This window comes from Schistosoma haematobium, chromosome 2 (assembly GCF_000699445.3).
Source record: "Schistosoma haematobium chromosome 2, whole genome shotgun sequence".
NCBI lineage: Eukaryota > Metazoa > Platyhelminthes > Trematoda > Strigeidida > Schistosomatidae > Schistosoma > Schistosoma haematobium.
The window spans coordinates 22,260,945-22,282,088 of NC_067197.1; the positions used below are offsets into that span (position 1 = coordinate 22,260,945).

General features: G+C 35.0%; 1 protein-coding gene across 1 annotated transcript; it reads left to right on the forward strand.

Annotated features, from left to right (window-relative positions):
* The first annotated feature begins 1,462 nt into the window (after positions 1-1,462).
* ZSWIM2 (E3 ubiquitin-protein ligase Zswim2) lies at positions 1,463-18,659 on the forward strand. Its single transcript, XM_051214634.1, has 10 exons — positions 1,463-1,600; positions 4,381-4,631; positions 4,666-4,783; positions 4,818-4,945; positions 4,978-5,155; positions 7,470-7,837; positions 9,548-9,657; positions 11,360-11,731; positions 15,460-15,694; positions 17,912-18,659. The coding sequence occupies exons 2-9, from the start codon at positions 4,485-4,487 to the stop codon at positions 15,668-15,670; spliced, it is 1,632 nt and encodes a 543-aa protein (XP_051067817.1). The 5' UTR covers positions 1,463-1,600; positions 4,381-4,484; the 3' UTR covers positions 15,671-15,694; positions 17,912-18,659.
* The last annotated feature ends 2,485 nt before the right edge of the window (positions 18,660-21,144 follow it).

Here is a 21,144-nt window from a genome sequence, read left to right on the forward strand (position 1 = left end):
ACCGCTACAAAGAAACACGTGCCAAATAAATCAGAAGGCGTAGGTTGAACGTAACCAAAGAAACCCATAAAATCTCCGAGAAGCCAAATACCAGAAGGCAATTAATGGACCAAATCGGGATATATATTTGCTGGCGATCTCGTGGTATCGAAAGGATACCGAGATCGTGCCAGGATACAAGCTTGGTTACAGAAGGTAACCGAATTCGCGCGAAGTTACAATCGAAGTGTAAGTATAAGAATGGAAGCACAAAATAGCTGTCATTAGCACAGTCGAACAAAAGCACGTTAAAACAAACACTGGTACAGTTGGTTATAATAATAATTGTTTTTATTAAACCAGTCGTGTTCTCGTGATAAATGTGAGTCACTACAGCTCTAAAGAGACATCGAACTTGAAAAAGTTAAATGTTTTGTGCGTTGGAGAACGCCCTAAACAGGAACGCTATTATTAATCGAAATATGCCAACTCTGTCAAGTTAAAGGTCAGACGCATAGAGGTTCAAAGTTGCATTTGACAGAATATCGTTATATCAAGGTGTAAGGAATAAGCTGGCTAGTTGTCGTAGATGGGAAGCACGACGTACCTAATCCTGATCTGGTACACATGCGTGACTGAGCGCCTTCAGCTAGGTGAGTCCATTAAAACTAATGACGTAATCATCGAATGTTGAAGACTTACAGAGCCATTGATTTTGGAGATTTACTTGCCGTTACAAGCCATTTAAAGACTTAGCAAGGAAAAACTCCATAAAACTCGACTTAATAAATTATAGCACCGTATTCATTCACTTCAACACAACCTAACAAATAATTACGTAATTTGAAGTCATTGACCCTCTCATGCTTTGAACGCTTTACTGTTGGCGGAAAAATTCTTGCACTAAAACCAACTACTGAAGAAGCATGACTAAAGTCAATACCATATCTATTCTTAGTAATGTACTTCTGTCAGAACGTCGTCTGTGGCACAGTCGTAAAGATAGCTGTGGTACTTAGTTACAGTGAGAAGGTAATTCGCGCTAGGTACTAGTCGTTAATTGTGACTTCGGCACAAACTGGTTGGTCGCGACGTTCATGCACCCAGTTATTTACACGGATAATCTACTATCTCTAAATATCTAGACTGGACCTAAGAGCAAAAACACTACATAAATGATTACAACATGCATAAAATGGCAAAATATAGTGCTAGAACAAGGGAGTAGTAGTTACAACCACAAGTTACCGACAAGTTCAGGAAATATGCGCGCAGAAAGAGTTCAGAACCTGTGAATTTACGATTACAAGGCAGTATTCCAGAATGAAATATTTCACCTCTGTAATCCTGAAATTTCAGCAAACCTAGTATTTAAGCACCAGAATTTCACAAAAAACCTGAAATCAACTTATTTATCTTAACCCGTTTTGAGGTTATTGGACATTGCTGGTAGCAACAGATTGTTTTTATTAGTGTTGTTATGGTACCAACTCAGGGTAAAAATTAAACTGAGGTCATATAGCAATATTGATGTAACATTAGGAACAGCAAAATAGAGATCTATTTACAAACTATTGATTCTTTACCTAGATGGATTAACACCTTTGGTTCGATCACTGAAGTTAGTTGGGTGCTAATAAAGCAAAGAATTTATTTGTATATCACTCTGATTTATGGGTACCTTTGAACGAGTCTCAAGCGACCTTGAGAAATATTAGCTAATCAGGCAATACTCATGCCATTTGACAGCTGAAGTCTCAGCAGCATCTGTAAATGTTGCAGCCAGTGTTGCTGGTTCTGTTATTATCCAATTTGCGACAATTATCATGACTTTTATTAATCTCAATCGCGATCGAGCAAAGAAAGTTCCCATTCGAGCAGACTTCTTTCTCCAACATAAAGAACATCAAAAGACAATGTCACCATGATAGCCTAAACACGATACTGCAGTCATTTGATAGCCGCAGCCACAAATAAAGGAACTTCTTATTGGTCCCATCCGTTAACGGATGTCTTCTCTGAAGTCCACTGTAAACCGATCGTACGTGAGTATCAGGTGCTGAAATTGGCACCGTGACCCAGAAATTCCTCAAACGCTTCTGATTGGCTCGTCCATAAATTAGAGTCTCGCCAGATTTACTCGAACCCAAGCAACACAAAAAGGGGAAATAAAGGCGAACAAAGGGGAAATAAAGGGGTAAATGCTTTGGTAGCGAAAGGGGAACTAAAGAAGAAAACGTATCAGAATGTTGCCTTTTTCGCCTTTCCGGGGGAAATAATGCGGATTTTCCCCTTTTTCGCCGTTTTGTCGACAAATTACCAAGTTATCGCCTAAATATCCGCCGAATTGTCGCATTTTCGCCTAAATATCCGCTGAATTTGCAAATTTTCACCTAAATATCCGCCAAACTGTCGCATTTTCGCCTAAATAACCGCTGAATTTGCGAATTTTCACCTAAATATCCGCCGTTAACGGCAATCCTAGCCATCTGATCAAGTTACACACTTGAGCTCTTATCCCGATATCAAAATTTCTTCAGTTACGCGCATACATGATTGCTGATTGTGAGCGTTCGTAGTGCGTTTTTGTGCTAACTGAGGTCTTTACTCAAGTGAGTCGAGTACTTCCTCAGTTCCTACAGGCAACCGGTCTTAGTCAAAAATGATGGCAAATTTAAATTTCTAAAAGCATATATTGTTAAAATTTGTTAAGGGAAAATTTTGTTGATAATAGTGTTCCTAGTCAATTCTATAGGGTTGACTATCTGTAGATCGACTGGCCGCCCAATTTCGGGGAAAGTTTTACCCTTTTTGAGGAAATTTTGGGAGGGCCGCTACAGAAACTTCTGGAAAGTGGCACAAAAACCCCAAAATAGGGAGATTGGGCGGAAAAACTTTTCCCGGGTGAGTTATTTTTATGGGATCACACAGGATCTAATATACGTTAATTGAAACAAAACATAGCGTAGAAGCATTTTTTCTGCCGTTACTTATAACTGTGTAACCATTAGCCTCAAACTTAATTTGTTGAGCTCTTCCCATATTTTGTTCCAAATGCAAACGTTTGGTTAAAAGAATATGTTGACTGAATGACTTGGAGATTTTAACATAACATATCTCTCACCTTTTGATATAACTCCACGTTCATTTGTACTTTTCAAAATTACCTGGAACTCGCCCTCGCTAATTAATGATAAAATTAGTATTTAATCATGTTTGTCAAAGAGTTTTGAGAGCTGCTACTATGTCACAGCGGAATAAAGATTAAATGTACTTATGGTGAGTGCATGATTGATCAGCATCAATGTTGAAAACTTACAGAACTATTTATTCTGAGGATTTATTTACCGCTGCAAATATGAGAAGTGCTTCTAACGTTTGATTTCAAGAAGCTCAAATTATATCTGGGTCTCCTGCGTAAAGTTCGATAACTTTCATTTTAGTGCTTATGCATTATGAAGTTTGATGTAAGTTACCGCTCATTCCACTCTCATCAGGATTTTAGCAGAAAGCGTGTAATAAAACATTGCAGACTATATACCAGTTAAATACCTTCAAATTTTCCTTTCGGGCCCATCTCATAGTTGTAGGTGCAAACGTTTGCTGCAAAGAAGCCTTTAATTTTCCCTAAATTCCTCAGAAATGTTCAGATTACTTAACTGAAGTGGAGAAGGAAGGTTCAAAACATTATGTGGCCCATAGTTCACCATGATTGCTGTAAGATCATGCTAAAACTGTGAAAACCGTCGCATTTGGTGTTTTTTGACTAAAGTCAAAGTATTTCTCTTCATCGATAAAAGCACGGCAAATCGTACGAAATAAGTAATTGATGACTACAGTTATCAACGGTCCAAATATTCCGAATAACCGTAAACACCAGAAAAATGTATGAATAAGATAAAAGACACAATTTAATGGACGCGAAAGCGAAAGCAGTTGGAAACCGTAAATGTGTGATTTGTGTTGTTCGAAGCTCATCAACAGGGCTTGTCTAAAATGCTGGTAAATTATTAATCCCCGTCTCATTTGGATTCACATCATCCAGTGCCACAGCTAATGACGTTGCTATTAAAATACTCGGGTAGCAACTGATGTCTTTCAAAACTGAAATTTTCACAATTATTGATTACTGACGTTTGACGGATGTTTTATTTGTCTAGTGATCGGTGGTGGTTGAATTCAATCCACTAATTTACTATCGAGTTAATACTAAAAACTTTATTATTTAAGTAGGTATGGTAACATAAGAAATTTTAGTTGCAAGTCTGAACTGATGTTTATGATAAAGGTCAGATTATATGAATTATTTATGAGTTTCATTCATGAAAGTTTTGCTTTGTTTATACAAAAACAGTTTTGCTTTTCAAATAGTCCATAGAGCCCGTTTTATTTTCATTATAGAATTTACTTATTGTTTAACAATGATGGACAGGTAGTTAAATCCTTGACAAATAATTTGATTTTGAAAACTGAATTGCGGTACGAAGTGAAACTGAAACAAACACATGTCAAATTACATTAGCCATCAGATTAAACGCCCGGATATCGTGAGAAGAAATCAAGAAGAAGCACAAAACTCCACACTATACATTTTAAAACAGTATGGACCAACATTTTACTTGCTACAAGACGGTTCAAAGCAAAAATATAAGGTGGGTCTAAAATGCTTTAAACCTATCGCATTAGGTACAACTCGGTGATGTTCATACTTGCTCATGTGGTGATTTTACAAAAAGTCGTGAACTATGTGTTCATTTATGCTGGATATTAATTAGACGATTCAAAGTAGACCCAAATAATCCTGGTATATGAAAAATAGGTTACTGACTTTTGTTTAGTATCTTGGCAATCTGGATTAGTTGAGCGAGAAATATCAGCTCTTTTAGACGGACAGCACTCAGCAACGAATAATGTCACAAATTTAACTCAGCCTAAAGTTCTGAATGAGGATAAATTTGATGAAAAGGTATGCGTGTTACGTATTTTTAACTAAGTTAGCCTTCATATAACCTACAACGCCAAATTGGAGAAAACGATATTTGCCCAATATGCCAGGATTACCTTTTTTCTCAAGTGCGACTTCCAGTAACATTTTGCCGTAAAAATTGTGGTAACAGTCTACATATACGATGTATGAAAGTATGGACAGACTATCAAAGAAAACAAAACCCTTTAGGTAAGCGGAATTTTGAAAATTGTCTCGAAGATAAATCTTTCGTTTTGAAATAATTCAGACTGAAATTTCGAAGCTGTAATATTCACTAATTATCAGATTATCAGGTTTTGTGGGAGAAAAATTACTCCTGTTTATCAATCGCTATCATTTTCAAGGTCATCGAAAAGTATCGGTGTAATAACAATAACTAGGTATGCAACTATTAAATCATTAGTAATTCTGGTCTAGAAGAAATTTCATACTTGCTTTGTAGAATTTCGCATAGACTGCTTCAGAGATTGCGTGTAAATCAAATTAGGAAATAAAATTAAGAAATAATCTTTAGGCCCAATCAAATTCATTAGACAATTGATAATTCTGACTTTTTGTATGATAAAATTAGTTTAGTGTTGAAAGGAATAGCTTCCGATCTTATTTAACTGGCAACGCACATGAGGCCTTTCTTAAAAAAAATGGAACGCTTGCGTGTGAAGACAATTACTAGTTAGATGTAAAGTATTTTAACAAATAAACTTATTTTCATAATTCAAAATTCTCTTATAATAAATTTCCGGGCAAACTTGAATTACTTAAAACTGTTATATTGTAATACAGTTTACCATAGGTATACAAAATGTACCTTAAGCATGATGAACTAACTTGTGGACAATCCTCAGATTACTTTTATTTACCCAAATCACTGCTGAATTTACTTTAAGACTTTGTTTTAGTATTCACTAGTTTAATGAGAGCTCTAACTGAGCGACTGATCAACTAGCAAAAACAGAGCACAAAACGCATTTGAAAGTCAGTTTATAAAACTACTGTTACCAAAAAGATGTTCATTTATTTTTAGAGCAATTAGTCCCTTTGATAAATTTCGATAATGCAATGAGAAGACGAAGTTTATCAGAATTATGTGATATATTTGCGCAATACATTTCGAACAACCTGATCACACATATACTTGTTAGGAACATTTATATATTAAAATTAAAAGGTCAACTAGACAGGTTAAAGGTAAGCCATAACAAAAAAAATATAGTACACAAAAACAAATATGATTACCACTCTGGATAATAAACCAGTATTATCGGGGTAGGTTAACTGTAAGGACAAATTGTTTTTGAATACATAAAGGTGGTTTCAGTTTCCGTATAGCCAAGGCTTTAATAAACCTTAGTATACGTCCTTGAAGGCTTTTGTATAACACCACAAATGGTGACTTGATGTCAACCTTATGGCCAGTCTCATTCAAATGTTCCACAATGGAGGATGATGTCTGTCTATCCTGTGACCTTATTTGACCATCGGAATCCATTTGTTTCTGCAACCATTTTGGTATGTGTTCACCCACCCTTAATTGAAGATCACGATTGCTCCTCCCTATGTACGTGTTTCCGCACATACATGTAAATCGATAGACTCAGTGGGATGAGACACAATCGTTTTCGTGCTGTTTGGGCTTTTAGTGAAACATATACCTTGTCTTTTCGATAACGACAGTTTGAGCTGCATAAAAAATCTAGTTGATAGCTAATTTAAGTATCCGTTTCAATATGAGACTATTTGTGTCGTCTCTGAATGGTAACTTAATGCAAACTCGCTTTTTGGGTGCCAGAAGCGTCATAGGTCTAGTCGTATTGCAACCCTTCTAGCGGTTTATGAACTTCAATGTATAACCATTATTCAGTAACGTATCAGTCAAGAGCTTCGTCTCTACTTCAATAGTTGTCGAATGTAAACTGAATATCATTTAAGCACATAGATAGTAAGTGTTTGAACTTTATGTTGATCGGTTCAAGATTTCAGAGTGCTAGCAAATAGTGTTCATGGTTTCACCAAGTGATAGTTTAACGACCATTAATGTTATATCAAGGAGAACTCTGCACTTTTCGCAAATATGTGGTTCATTTTGCTACTTGACAAACTCTTTTTTCAAAGTTTATCCAGCTACTCGTCGTTAAACATGTTCCTACCTATAATTTGTGTAGCAGACACACTATTGGCAGAGCATATTAACGCACTGATAGTAAAGGTGTTGCTAAAACGCAGTTTTTATGAATCTTCGCTTAGTAATATGCAGGTATTCACTTTGAAATATGTAATAAAATGTGCACGAAGTATGTGTTTGCTTGGAGTCTCTTTTGCATCGGTTGAATATAATTGGTTAACTATGAATTATAAGATGTATCTAGACAGATATGAATGAAGTATCCATTGTAAAGTTCTACTTGTCAATAATATTGTATACTATTATTATCAACATGATGGCAAGTAGTTTACGCCTAAAGGATTCTACAAACCTTCACTTATTTTCGTATTTTTATGCCAGGATTAATGGATTACGTAAAATGTCCTATTTGTCGAGGGGATTTTGCACCCTTACATGTTCTTATTCGGGAATTTACGGAAAATGTGAAAACAGATATTAAAAAGTCTACTGAACCTAAACATATTCACAATATGACCATTATTGGTCAAGCAAACGATGCACAGAGAAAACTGAACATCGAAACAATGCAAACAAGACATTCAAATACACGATGTTTATCATGTTTATGCTCGCCAATATTAGGTAATATTTATCGTTGTGAAATATGCTATCAATTAGGACAAGATGAAAATTTAAATCCATTTTTATGTTCACTATGTTTTCGTTCTAATAAGCATTTACAACATGGTCTATATGTTTATAGAGAGGTATGATAGTTTTAATTATGTTGATATAAATTTTTTTCTCTAATTTAATTGAAACTTAAATATACTGATTTAGTGTTAATTAGGTAGTTTTATGGAAAGTTAGAATAAGTTGAAGATGATTCCAGTCAATAAATAATAAAAGACGTAGAATAGTTGATTTTAACTAGTGTGATATTTCACTGAAGTATTATTCACAGCTTCATATAAAGTCGGAGACAAAAGCTTTAACTGACATCAAGATGGACTTTCCAAGGTTCTAATGACGAGCCTTGACGTATAGGACTGACCTAGTTTTAAATGACTCTCTACTTGATGATAAAAATCTTCGAATTGTTAAAAATTTGTTAAACAAATAAAATTTTAGATAAAAAAACTGATTATCAATGGATATAATTGATTTATATTTAAAATAATAACTAATCTCCATGACTGTTAAGACTTGAGGAATCCAGATCTGTAATTTAGCTATCACTAAATAGGAATCATTGTCAAACTGGGTTTTCGTAATAGATGAAGTGTTATCATCATTTAAAGGTTAGTTTAATGGACAGATAAATCCTTGTTGCAAAATGTTTAACTTCCACTGAATTTATCCATCTATTTATTTCTTGAATAAATTGCAGGAAAAAATGAATATCGAGTTTATTTACCTGCCGACCACTTGTAATTAATTTGTTCAATGTTTTTTTGAAGCTGTGCTTATTAAGTATACGAATTTTTACTACATTTTGCACTGTACTAGTTATATACAAAGAACATCGGATAGCTGCCAATTAAGCATCAATGAAATGAAAATATGTTGTTTGTGTTAGCTAACTTTTCAGTGATATTGAACTGCTTACACTAAACTAATGAAAAGAAAATAAGATATTGAATGATTAAAAACTTCAACACATTATCAATATGAATGGAAATTAACCTTGTATTAAAAAAAAATCATTTACTATGTTAATTTAGCTATTTGGTTCTAGTTATGGTAAAATAATAGTGTACTAACTATCGCAATGTAAAACTACATCTTACAGATAATCAATCATGTGTTACTGTGGCTGAGCTAAAGGACTACGCACAACATGTAGAGTTCAAGAGAAAGGAGAATTAGCAGAAGTTAAGAATGTTTACTATCATATCTTCATTCTGTGCTTTAAAGATAACATATCTTCCTCAACATATACGTGTCCTGAGCTCGTTTATATCTGTTTTGGTTGTCGGGCATCGCTGGACAGTCGGGAGATAAGATGAAATAAATGTCTAGTACCGATGAATTTTCTTCATTTAGTTTCAGTCTATTATGGAGTTTAAACTAAACCTATAAAACATTTATCGACAATATTAATGGAACGTGACTATGTTTTCTTTATAAGGTCTAGGAATGGTTTTTATATGTAGACATTATTATTGGCTTTTATAGGTTTCTAGTTAGGTAGTATAAATAAATAGTTTAGTCACTACTCCAGTTGTTTAAAACTAAAAATAATTGGTGGTGTAAATTGCCGTCTCCTTTTTTGATAACATAATGTGGCATGACGCTGGTGGCTGAAAACTTGTTCTCTTAACAAAAACACTTTACAGATTGAAACGACGGAGGATTACTGATATAGTTGAATTTTTATAATCTTGCTCAGGTTGTGATTCATGATTTTCATATTTTCAATAAATATTTTATGTCCAACTAATTAAGTAAGAGAAGATTCCAATTTTGTCCTTAAGACTTCACACGGAAAATGGCTTGAAGTACCACCCAATCGAGGTGATATTACAAATCTCTCTGGACAGTTAGTTAGCAAAGTTCAAGAAAACAATGAAAACCTTCAGTCGAGGTATGTTTAATAATGGTATTGTGGAAAATTCCTTTGTATTAGTTTACTGAAGGAACAATACGCTTGAAAATGACGCACTTACTTACTGGATAATCGAGGAAGTTGGTTTCTTTTCAATGAATACCACTATTAGAAATATGGTAGTATATATTTATGGCTTAGAAAAAATGTTAAATAAATTTAGTATACTTTTTGTAAAGTTATTTATGACAGAGCTTTTTAATAATATATTAATCTTCGTTGTCAATGTAACTTTACATAAGAATTTTCAGAAAATACTGAGTCTTTTCATCCTGGTTGATTGAGTTTATTTTTTCTCAATCATAGACATGTTTAGTAATCTGTAACCGAGCTTTTTGATAAATTCAACAGCATTCGTTTAGTCACTTACGATAGTGTGGATTAACACAATGATTTTCACTGGCTGATCGCTTTCGTTGGTTGGAATCGAATCAGTTCAGAATGGATGATGAATATTTTTGTTTATGTTTTACATTTTACAGTATTCATCATATTTTCAAAAGTGGTGTGGTGTGGAGTTCATCTCTTTAGAGTTCTTCAAGTATTCTTTTACATTTTCGGTTCACGAATAATGTTCACAGATTTGAGCCATCGAAATTCAATTATTCAACCAAACGCAAATGATGTAAGGTTGAACTAGGTATCTCAGAATACATTTAATCGCATCGCGCCTTCTGAACTACCTATATACTTCATTGTCTAAAAGTTGCCTATAATTGGTTTTGATTGCTAATTTCCTGTAACGTATCAATTTAACTTCTGTATGTAAAAATTTCTAGTCCCTATCATAAATACTCATCATTTACCTATGTGGTGAAGTAAACATTTTCTTAACTATACTTCATCTATTCTTTTAGATAAAATGATATTATTTCACTTTAAGTCAATAGATACATTAAATAATGCCTTGAAACAATATGAAATAAATATATTACAATAATACATTATTTATTATTTAAACACATAAATACTGGTAAAAAGGGGCACCGAATACATTTGGGCTACATAAGTCGCTTGATTTGTGTGTGGGCTGTAATACTGCCCGGGTGTCCGAACCAAATTGGTGGTTTTCTTAGGGGAACATACGCTAGCCTTCGACCTGAAGGTCTAATCCACAAGGCAGTGGAGCAACGTTAGAAAATCCAGTCCAATGGCAGCCGGTGGCCAACAATTAGTTCATACTCTATTTGTTCCCTCAGGATCATGGAACCCATGTACATCATTGATTTGGAGTCAGGGTTTTCCAACCTCCCTAGGTGGGTCCTCCATACCCACCAACCCAGTTAAAGTACTGGACATTCGCTTTTCGTCCTCTCAATTTCATAAACAACACACACACCGAGAGAAGGCAGTGAGTAGGAATTCCCTGGCAGTGGTTGTATGCACGTGGCCACTTGAGAGCGTTTCGGGAGGGAGAGCTGACTCTCCCGACCCTCAGCCGTGCCAGGGCATTTTGGAGCTTAATAGATTGACGATAAAAGATATTTGTCATGTCTCTTCTTTAAAACTTATAAATTATTGCTTCAATACCATGTTTCGACATATCGTTTTTAATGCAAGATAATATTATTTGGTTTCTAAATGAAACTACTTTAGTTTTTTTCATCATCGTTTCAGAAGTTATAGAGTCTTGAATTAACACTTAAAGTGATTTTGATTGTGTATTTTTTAATTTTTTAAGCTCAGCAGAAAAATTCAACCATTTGTCAATTAACGAAGAATGGAAACCTCTTCAAGTAGCTGAGCTAGCTCAAATTCGTCAGTGGACAATCAGAATTCCCAGAAATCATTCTGAATTCATCTCATCAAAATCGTCGGATAAAGAAACTAATAATGATAATAAAATTAAATCTGTGAAAGGAAAGTCATCGACAAGTTCTAATTTATTTCCAGAGCGTTCAGGGATATCACTCTCGATGGGATTGTTATCACCAGGTCGTCAATGCCTTCTTTGTTTAATGTTTTTTAAAGTAAATGATAAAGTTAGACAACTGTCACCTGGCTGTCAACATATTTTTCATTCATATTGTATTGATCCGTGGCTGCTTCATAAGTGAGTTCGTCAATTAATGGTATAAAATTTAATTTATAGGAATCATAATTTAACTGTTGAAAAGAAGATATACAGATAATATACGTGTGTATATCTAAAAAAGAAACTTTTATTTTCGACGAGAACATTTAATAATTCTGGATAATCATACTTATAATGGATTGGTTGAAGTGAGACATTAACACTGTTGGCTCAGTTGTCTAGAGGTTCGCGCGTGAAACCGAAGGTCTTGGGCTCGAGTCCCACTTGCGGGATCGCGGATGCGCACTGGTGAGGAGTCCTATGCTAGAACGAAACGGCCGTGCAGTGCTTCCACGTTTTCAATGGTGTTCTAACATTGATCCATTCATGATATCAATCTATTATTTATAGTTATTTTACGCACAGTAACCTGCTATAAAACAGACTGGCGTTAGGTTATTGGCAGTGTTGGGAAATTTCTAGTATCAGAAAAACGTTTTATGATGCTTTCAAGAGTGATAAGAAGTAGTAAAATGGAGACAGTTTGTAATTGAAGAATGTAAAGGTTCTCTGGCATTGTCTTTTGAAGAAGGTTGTGCCTGAGTTTATTAACATCTTAAAGACCCTATATACAAACACATCAGGCAGAGTAAGGGCATACAACCACCTTTCTCCATTGTCCCATTCAAGCAGTGGGGTTAAGCAGGGTTGCCCAATCTCACCATTCCTCTTCAAGTTTGCCATCGATGACATTCTGGAAACAGCTCTGATGGATGTAAGTATTGGCGGTGTGGATCTGTTGCCTAGAGAAAGACTTCTCAACCTTGAGTATGCGGATGATATTGTCTTACTGTGCGATAATGCCCAAGGCATGCAATCCGCACATGACCAGTTGGCAATCAGTGTCCGTAGGTATGGTATGTGCTTTGCACCTTCGAAATGCAAAGTACTTCTACAAGACTGGCAGGATTCTAATCCTGCACTCACTCTGGATGGTGAGCAGATAGAAGTAGCCGAGAAGTTCGTGTATCTAGGTAGCTGCATAAGTGCTGGTGGGGGTGTGAGTGATGAGATCAATGCACGTTTAGTGAAAGCCAGAGTGCTTATGCCAATCTGGGCCACCTTTGGTGCCTTCGTGATGTTAGTCTGGCTGTAAAAGGTCGGATTTACAACGCGTCGGTGAGAGCAGTTCTGCTCTATGCTTGTGAAATCTGGACTTTCCGAGTTGGGGATGTTAGACGACTCTCTGTGTTTGATCATCGTTGTCTCCGATTGCTGACATCCAGTGGCAACACCATGTTAGTAATGCAGAGGTTAGGCATCATGTGTTCGAGCACAGAGATGATAATTCAATTGGTGTCACCATCTTGAAACACCGACTTCGGTGACTTGGACATGTTCTACGGATTTCGTCCCAGAGAATTCCTCGTTGTGCATTATTTGCCGACACTCGGACTGGTTGGAAAATAGCGGAGAGGTGGTCAGTGTATGACATGGTGTCGTGGTATGAAAGAAAGCTGCGAAGGAATGCCTTGTGTTGGTCCTTCAAGACTCCCTGACTGGGGTCTGAGTGATGGTGCAACACAGTGGATAGAGACGTTATCAGATATGGCTCAGAATAGAAGCCAGTGGCGATCCTGTTGTAATCTTCCTTTACTTTCTTCGTAAAAAGTGGTTGTATCTTCCTCAACTGAAAGAATTATTCCGGTTGTACCTTTCCGTTTCCCCCATTATTATTATTATTATTACACTACCTTACACTAGTCTGTGATCGTTATTGTTTTTTTCCTTATACGCACCTTACCTTCTTTTTTCTCTTCCCATTCTCATTGTTTTGTGTGGCGCATATGTATTTGGTGCCCCCTTGTACCAATATTTATGTGTTCAAATAAATAAATAAATAAAATAACGAATTTCAAGAAGAAAGTCAAATAGTAATGTAGTATGCATATGGAGATAAGAAGGCTTATTGTTATGATAGTGTTGGAGTGATCCAGAATATTGCTTGCAGAGGACAAGCAAGCATCAGGAAACACTAAGAAGCGTTTCGTCCAATCAGCGTTCACTTGAAGTTTTGCCAAAAATATCAAGGAAGCGAAACGTCGCACGTAGAGGTTCTGATTGGCTGGTTGCTGTACTGCTACTATGTTTAGTAGCATTCCAGAATATTATAGCAACCCAAGGACATTTAAAACATTATAAAAACCCTGTATTTTCTGTATTAAAATGAACCTTGGACTAAACTACTTCTCGCATACTTTGAGTTTTCTCTCTCGTGTTCAGGTCGCAATATAGTTCTAGCTTGGGGGTTACAGAATAGCTTAGGAGACGAATATAGCGTTCAATCCGCAAGATAGAATGAAATATCAAACATGTCTCTTACGAATGAACTCACGAACAGATTAAGGCTCTCTTGTGCATAAGCTTCTGATACACCTTTCATTTGAATTCAATTGTTTGATCTGGTAGATAATTTTAAAACTTTGGATGACACTGCATAGCCAGAATTGATATATTGTTCAAGAATCAAGCTACTAATTGACATAAGTTATCTTTTTAATAGTGTTATAACTTGTAGCCTTGTACCCTATTATTATATAATGTAATGATACCGCCAATTAGAGAACAGTGATTTATCAACCGGACCAATGACGCATAAACACGTACGAGCAGTCTAGAGTCTTCATCGGTCCTTCTTCCTACCTAGCCCTGCCTGTTGAGTCCAGAACACCAATCTCAGCCACCGCGATGTTAATCATGCATTTCAAACATACTGGTTTTATATACAAATCAAACAGGCCACATCGTACCATAAAATAGAAAGTAACATTTGTACAAGATCTAGCCAAAAGTGGTTGTGAATGTGAGAGACTGTAATTAATAGATCGGGCATGACTCAAGAATGGTAGGTCGCATAATAATAGTCTGTGGGTCAAAATAAAGCTTATGATAGAGGGAACATGAATAAACGTAGTTTAGCTACATAACAATTATACATTAAAAATATATGTATCGTATTGGTCCATAAATAGTTCCCAAAAGTTACCATTCATAATTCTCGTTAGGATATAACAAATAGGCGGGTAGGTAAATGCTCACGTATGTACATGATTTTTCCATTCGATACTATTTCCCTACAAAGCACAAGTAAACTAAAGGCTTATCTAGTTTTATGACAATAATTAAATCTGTATATCCTATATTTTTCTGATCACTTGAATGCTCTCAAAGTTATTGGTTTGTAATCAAAAAGGCTTTTTGTGACTATTATAGTAATTTAATAGTTGAATTCGTGAGTTAGTTAAAGCTAGAACATAATGGAAAACCTGGAATCGCTGGACAGACGTTTTTTCTTAGTATGGGGCTCAGCTGTGCGTACCCACGATCCCGCTCGCGGGATTTGAATCCAGGATCCATCGCTTTCGTGAGCGAACGCTTAACCTCTAGACCCCTGAGTCGACATCCAACGGTGTTGATGTTTAACTTCAACCAACCCACGGATTTGCGCGACCATCTTCCATTGTCTGAGGTAGATATCCGTCTCTACCTGACACCGTGGTCTAACATTAATCGATCCATGAAACCTCTGGACCACGATAGAGGTTAGGCGCTCGCGCGCGAGACAACACTGCTCACTGCTGAGGAGTCCCATACATGGACGAAACGGCCTTCCAATGCTTCCAGGTTTTCTATGGTGGTCTAGCTTTAATTGACTCATGAATTCAACTTTTAAATTGTTGGTTTGTTTTTATTCTTTATCATGTTAGGTCATCAACATGTCCGATTGATAACACACCTATTCGTCCTATAAAAACAATAGATAAAAAATCATCGACAGTTCGTACACCAAGACAAAGAACTGATGAAATTTTGACTGACAATTTGAGTGAATTAAAAATTTTTGCAAAACGTATTGAAGGCAACCCGAAAATTAGAGCGAACCCTGCTCATAATAACTTAGCGAGCACTGGGGATTAATTTCAAAGAAAAAATTAACTTAACGTAAGTCATAATGAATTTATGCACACGAACCAAAATATCACCCCAATTGACCTCTTATACAAGGGTCATGAAAACGAATCTGTTTGTATTGATGCGAGCCTAAATTAACATAACCCAAGTATCTTGCATAGAAATTCCTTTGTATATATAACTGGATAACGTTTTTTTGAACAAATTTTATTCAAACTGTAGTAGTCCGTAACATCAGAATACTCTGATATCCCTAATTATAATAAGATTTGAATCTAGTATTCGCTGCATTAAATAGTAGATTATTACCGACTAGACTGCTATATTATAACATTTACCTCATGTTTATACAAAATTTGCGAGCTTATGTAGAAATAATATAAGGTTGTGGCTGGTGTAATAGACTATGTTACACGTACGTGTACTATGCCTCAAAACTTTTATCTGTAATAATTAAATCTTTACACCGGAAGAAGTGTTAAGAATGACAAATATGTTTCAATTAGATTTTCTATGATTGTCGCTAGTAATATTGTGGTGTGTACTACTTATATTGACATAAGTAGTATATGATGTCGTGAACAGAAGGTCTGGCAGCAGAGAGACAAGAGGATCGAACAGCAAAGAATGGAAATAAAATTCAATTTGTATGAAAATGCAAGAACAATGAAGTCTGAGTCATTTTGAGACAATTGATGGACATTTTGCAAATTAGGCATTTACTTTATGATTGTTAGATTTTATTAACAAGTCCTGTAACTTTGTGTTAAATACATTTGATTGTCCCAACTCGTGTTCTGTTCACTACAATATCATTTCTTCTAATCACTCGTTGTGGATACTTTTAAATTGTTAATACGTTAGTAATTTCTAACTGTAGTATTTGCCTAGAAATCAAATGATCTTAACAGTGATGTACCTTAAGGTCACTGTTTACAGAACAGTATCACCTTGTCTAGTCAATAGTGATAATCCCTAATCCTATCAAAATGTTTCTGTTGTGGATAATGGTCATTATGATATAACCGCAGCCTCAAGGAATTTGATGTTTCTGAGTGATGCTAAACTAATTTATCTAAAAACCATGTTGCTTTCTTAAATCGCTTATCTTACTGACTACAATGTAACAATTCATATAAAGAAATTGGTTGAGCATTTAACAACACAGGTTTATTCATTATCCAATGATCGAATGAAATGTAAGATTACATTTCACAAGGATACTTGACTACACTATAGACATAAATTGACTCAAAATTTTCAGAGTAAGAAATGAGCATGTGGTGTCAGCAGTCCCTAAGTTTTTCTACATTTATTAAGTGGGTCAACACAATCATTTGTGAATAGTAAATGGAGAAATTAAAAATACACAAATGATCAGTGTGTAGTGGTTATTTGGATTTTATGCAACAAACAATGTGGTAGATGTATTTTCTATAATCATAGGACAAAAGTTGATAGTCTTTATTTGTTTATTTCATCATATTGAAATATGTCTGTATTTTTATTGATGTTAGACCACCATTGAAAACATGGAAGCACTGGACGGCCGTTTCGTCCTATTATAGGACTCCTCAGCAGTGAGCATCCACGATCCCGCACCCCGCGAGATTCAAACCCAGGGCCTTCAGTCTCGCGCGTGAACGCTTAACCCACTGGACCACTGAGCCGGCATCCAATGGTGTTAATGTCTAACCTCAACCAATCCACGAAATTGTTCAACCATCTTCGATTGTACTGAGGTAGACACCTGTTTCTACCCGACACGGATCGGCTCCATTGGTCACGGCTTCTCACCAGAACTTCGAGAATTTTCTCACGAAGCTAGTCACTTATGAGTACGTAGTAATTATAAGTATAGAGGTTGTGGAGATTGTTAAGTTTTGATTGAGACCATGAACCGATTGGTGTTAGACCATCTTTTAAAACCTGGAAGCACTGGACGGCTTTTTCGTCCTATTGTCTAACATCAATCGGTTTATGATCTCAATCAAAACCGAACAATCTCCACAACCCCTATACTGATGTCTGTATTTTATAAATTATTTAAATAAAGTTTTCATTATCCAAAATGTAATGTAATAGAATGTTTAGAGAGAAAACAACTTTCTTCACCTCATATGTCATTCTTTATATCAAGACAAATATGCGCATTTTATTTTTCTCGCTCATGAGATTAAAATGTTTGATTCACTACTAATAAATTAATAATAATAATAATACTGCTTATAACTTTCGGTCTTTTAGCTCTCAGCTTATAGGAGGACAGAACCGTGATTGTGCAACTTGCAAATAAAATATATATGAAAATTGAGGTATTAAAAAGCCGTTCAAATGAAATTTACAATCCATTTAAAGGCCGAACACTATATTATTTAAACCATGTTATTATATTGACAAGATGCGTTTAGTATCAATAAAACTACTTTTTTTACCACATGAATATATATTACTTTACTACTGAAAAAATTGTTAGTAGCTTGTAGATTTCGAATGTAATAAGTTGATCTAACATAACTTACAAGTTATAGCTAAGATTAGATATTTCGAGATATTTGTGAAACAGAGTAGAATGTATTAGGAGTATCACTTTAAATTTAGATTTAATCGTTTAATTAAAAAAACCAATCAATATCTTTTGTGAGGATCCTGTGAATGAATTCAGCATTTGGTTAACTATTTCCGATTTTTCCGTTGTAATTATTTCTTTCTATGTATAAAAAGGTTTCATTATTCTTATATGTAGATATTCATTTCACTGCTGTCTCTCTTATTTAATATTTTTTATTTTCTCAAATATCAATTCAGACTTAATTTTGTGATAGTTTGTGTTTGTCTTATTTAATTGAATATATCATCTTTATTGTTCCTTAAAGTATTTCTGATCATGAATTCCGAATAGATTTTCTGCATTTTGAAGAAAATTTCAACTAATTTGCCCTTGAGATGATTCGAAATCGATTATCAATAAATAAAAAAACATTGACAGCTGAAGTAGATTTGTTTTCCTTTTGTTTTAATTTTGATATGACTTTAAATCATTATTCAATATCAGCTTATATAGAGAGAAGTTTAACCTTCTCTATGTGTTATAGTTACACGAGAACGTATATTTTCTTGTATAAAGTGAAATGACATCTTACAAGATAAAAATATGATAAGTCATTTATCTAGAGATAACAATATAAAATGAGTTCATGTTCATGAAAACTGGTTCAGTTCATACTGTTACATGAATCAACCTCAATCAATGAATATTTCTTATTAGATTTTCACTGATACGAATTACAGTCAGCCTTATCATCACTTTTCATATAAAAAACATAATTATATTGTTTCAGTTGATACTTATTTTATTAGTAGAAAGTTTCGTTAATTTTTTACTTCATGTGCAGTATTGAGTAGTTAACTTTACAAAAGTGAGAAGTCTGGTAAGATATTATTATTTTTTATTTCATTTGATGTGATGAAAGGCTTAAAGATAAGCATAGAAGGTAAATTTATCTAAGAAATAATCAGAGAGAAAATATAGCAGTTCTTCATACACAATTACCAACCTTTTCAGGAAAGTCGTGAATCAGATGTAGGAACAGGCTAAATGCAAGGTCTATTCCTTTATATTTTACCATAACTGTGGCAATTCGGTCATCAATCTACTCATGATTCAATACATTAATGCCTTCTTTTTTATTAATTATAAATTCAACCTTCTTATTCTCGGAGTCACTAAGATCAAGGTTATTACTTTAAAATATGACATTCTCGTCTACTGTTATTCTGAATGAAGCTCTCATTCTCATTAATATCGTTATGTGGTATTTGCGTCAACTTATTTGGTTGACTGTCTGATGAAGTCTTTACGCAGGACCCTTCTGTTTACTCTTTCATACACCCCTTAACAAGCCACATGCTAACGACCATTAATCTATAATATTTGCTTTCACATAGTCTCTGTGAACCTTAAGTGCAATCATACAATTCGGATGAAAAAGCCGAAACTCATCTGTTTTGTACCTGTTTCCATTCTTGTTCTCTTGAAATAAACAAATTAAAGACATTGTAAGTAGTCATCAACTTAAGTGATCAATTCAGTAGTCTAAACAGTAATACAATACTTCTATTATAACAGAGTGAATTTTTCGTTACAAAAGTTCCGTCTACTACAATGTTTGTTCAAGATAAAGGAGGAGACTAATTTTAAGAGATTCGTGAGTTTCATTCGGATACCGATTTTGTTGAGGAGTCACATTCATACTTTGAAAATGAATCAAAAGTTACTACATTATTTTGTTTGAAACATATAGGTCTTTGTTAAACCAAATTAGAATTTAGTAAGTGATAATTATTCATTATTTGACTTCATTTTGCCGAATACAACATTAAATCAGGAAATTATGTGAAGAAATTCATAGTTTCATTGTTAAAAGTAATCATTGTGATTCAAGTTTTGAAAGGCTACTTTCATAATTTGCGAAATTTATCCTTACTTATTATACATCACAGTTATGAATCATGTGAATATTGAGTTGTACACTTACTTGATTAACTCTGCTACCCCTCGTTTCAGGTCCGTGCAATGAAACTGTTTTAAGATTGATGTTGATTCTGACTTTGGTTTTGAGAATTTCAGATATTCTTCCATTATAGGAATATTGCTCTTACTTTAACAATTCATACTTCAAAATATGCGTCCGACTCATTCTCATCGCTGTTGCTGTCCTGGTAAGTAAAGGCTTCCACCACTTCCATAGCATTAACATCAAATTAGGTTTAATTGTAGCTCACTGTGTTGTACTTTGTAATCTCAATTTTGCTTCTGTGAACGTCGATGCTTATTTCGCAGATAGTTGTCGCTAGACTGGTTGTCTTCGTCTGCATCTGTCGCTGTGCATATGATAGCAAGGCTGTCATTTCTGAAGTTCAAATCACTCAGGTGTCTCCTGGTTGTCCACCATAATTCACGTTTTCTTGGATGTGGAGGCCTTCATTATCTAGTCAAGGAAGAAAAAGGGCAAGAGTAAGCACCCTTATTTGAAACCGGTTTTTCACTTGTAATACATCTGTGGGTTTTCCTCAATTCAAGCATTGCAATTCAGCCCCTCATTAGAGTTCTGTAAAGTCTCTAAGTTAGGGGCCCATTGAATTGGGAGCGCTTTGTTGAGATTTCTGCACGGTAGTGACAGTAATTTGATGCCTCGATAATTCTCTCACTTAGTAAGATCTACTTTTAGCGGGATCTCGCTCAGGTATCCCTCTTACAAGTCTCCTGCTACTTATTCTTTCTCCCAAATCTTTATGGATTGTACTTTGTGCATCTTTACAGTTGCTTTAGCTGGTTCAGCCGAACCTATGGAGTTGGCATTCCTGATTTGTAGATTGGTCTTGATAACTTCTACTGCTGGTAAGAAATCACTTACAAGGAAGTCAATGTTTGCTAGCCCAGTATCCAGTGTTCTCGGCGTCACTGATCTATCCACGCA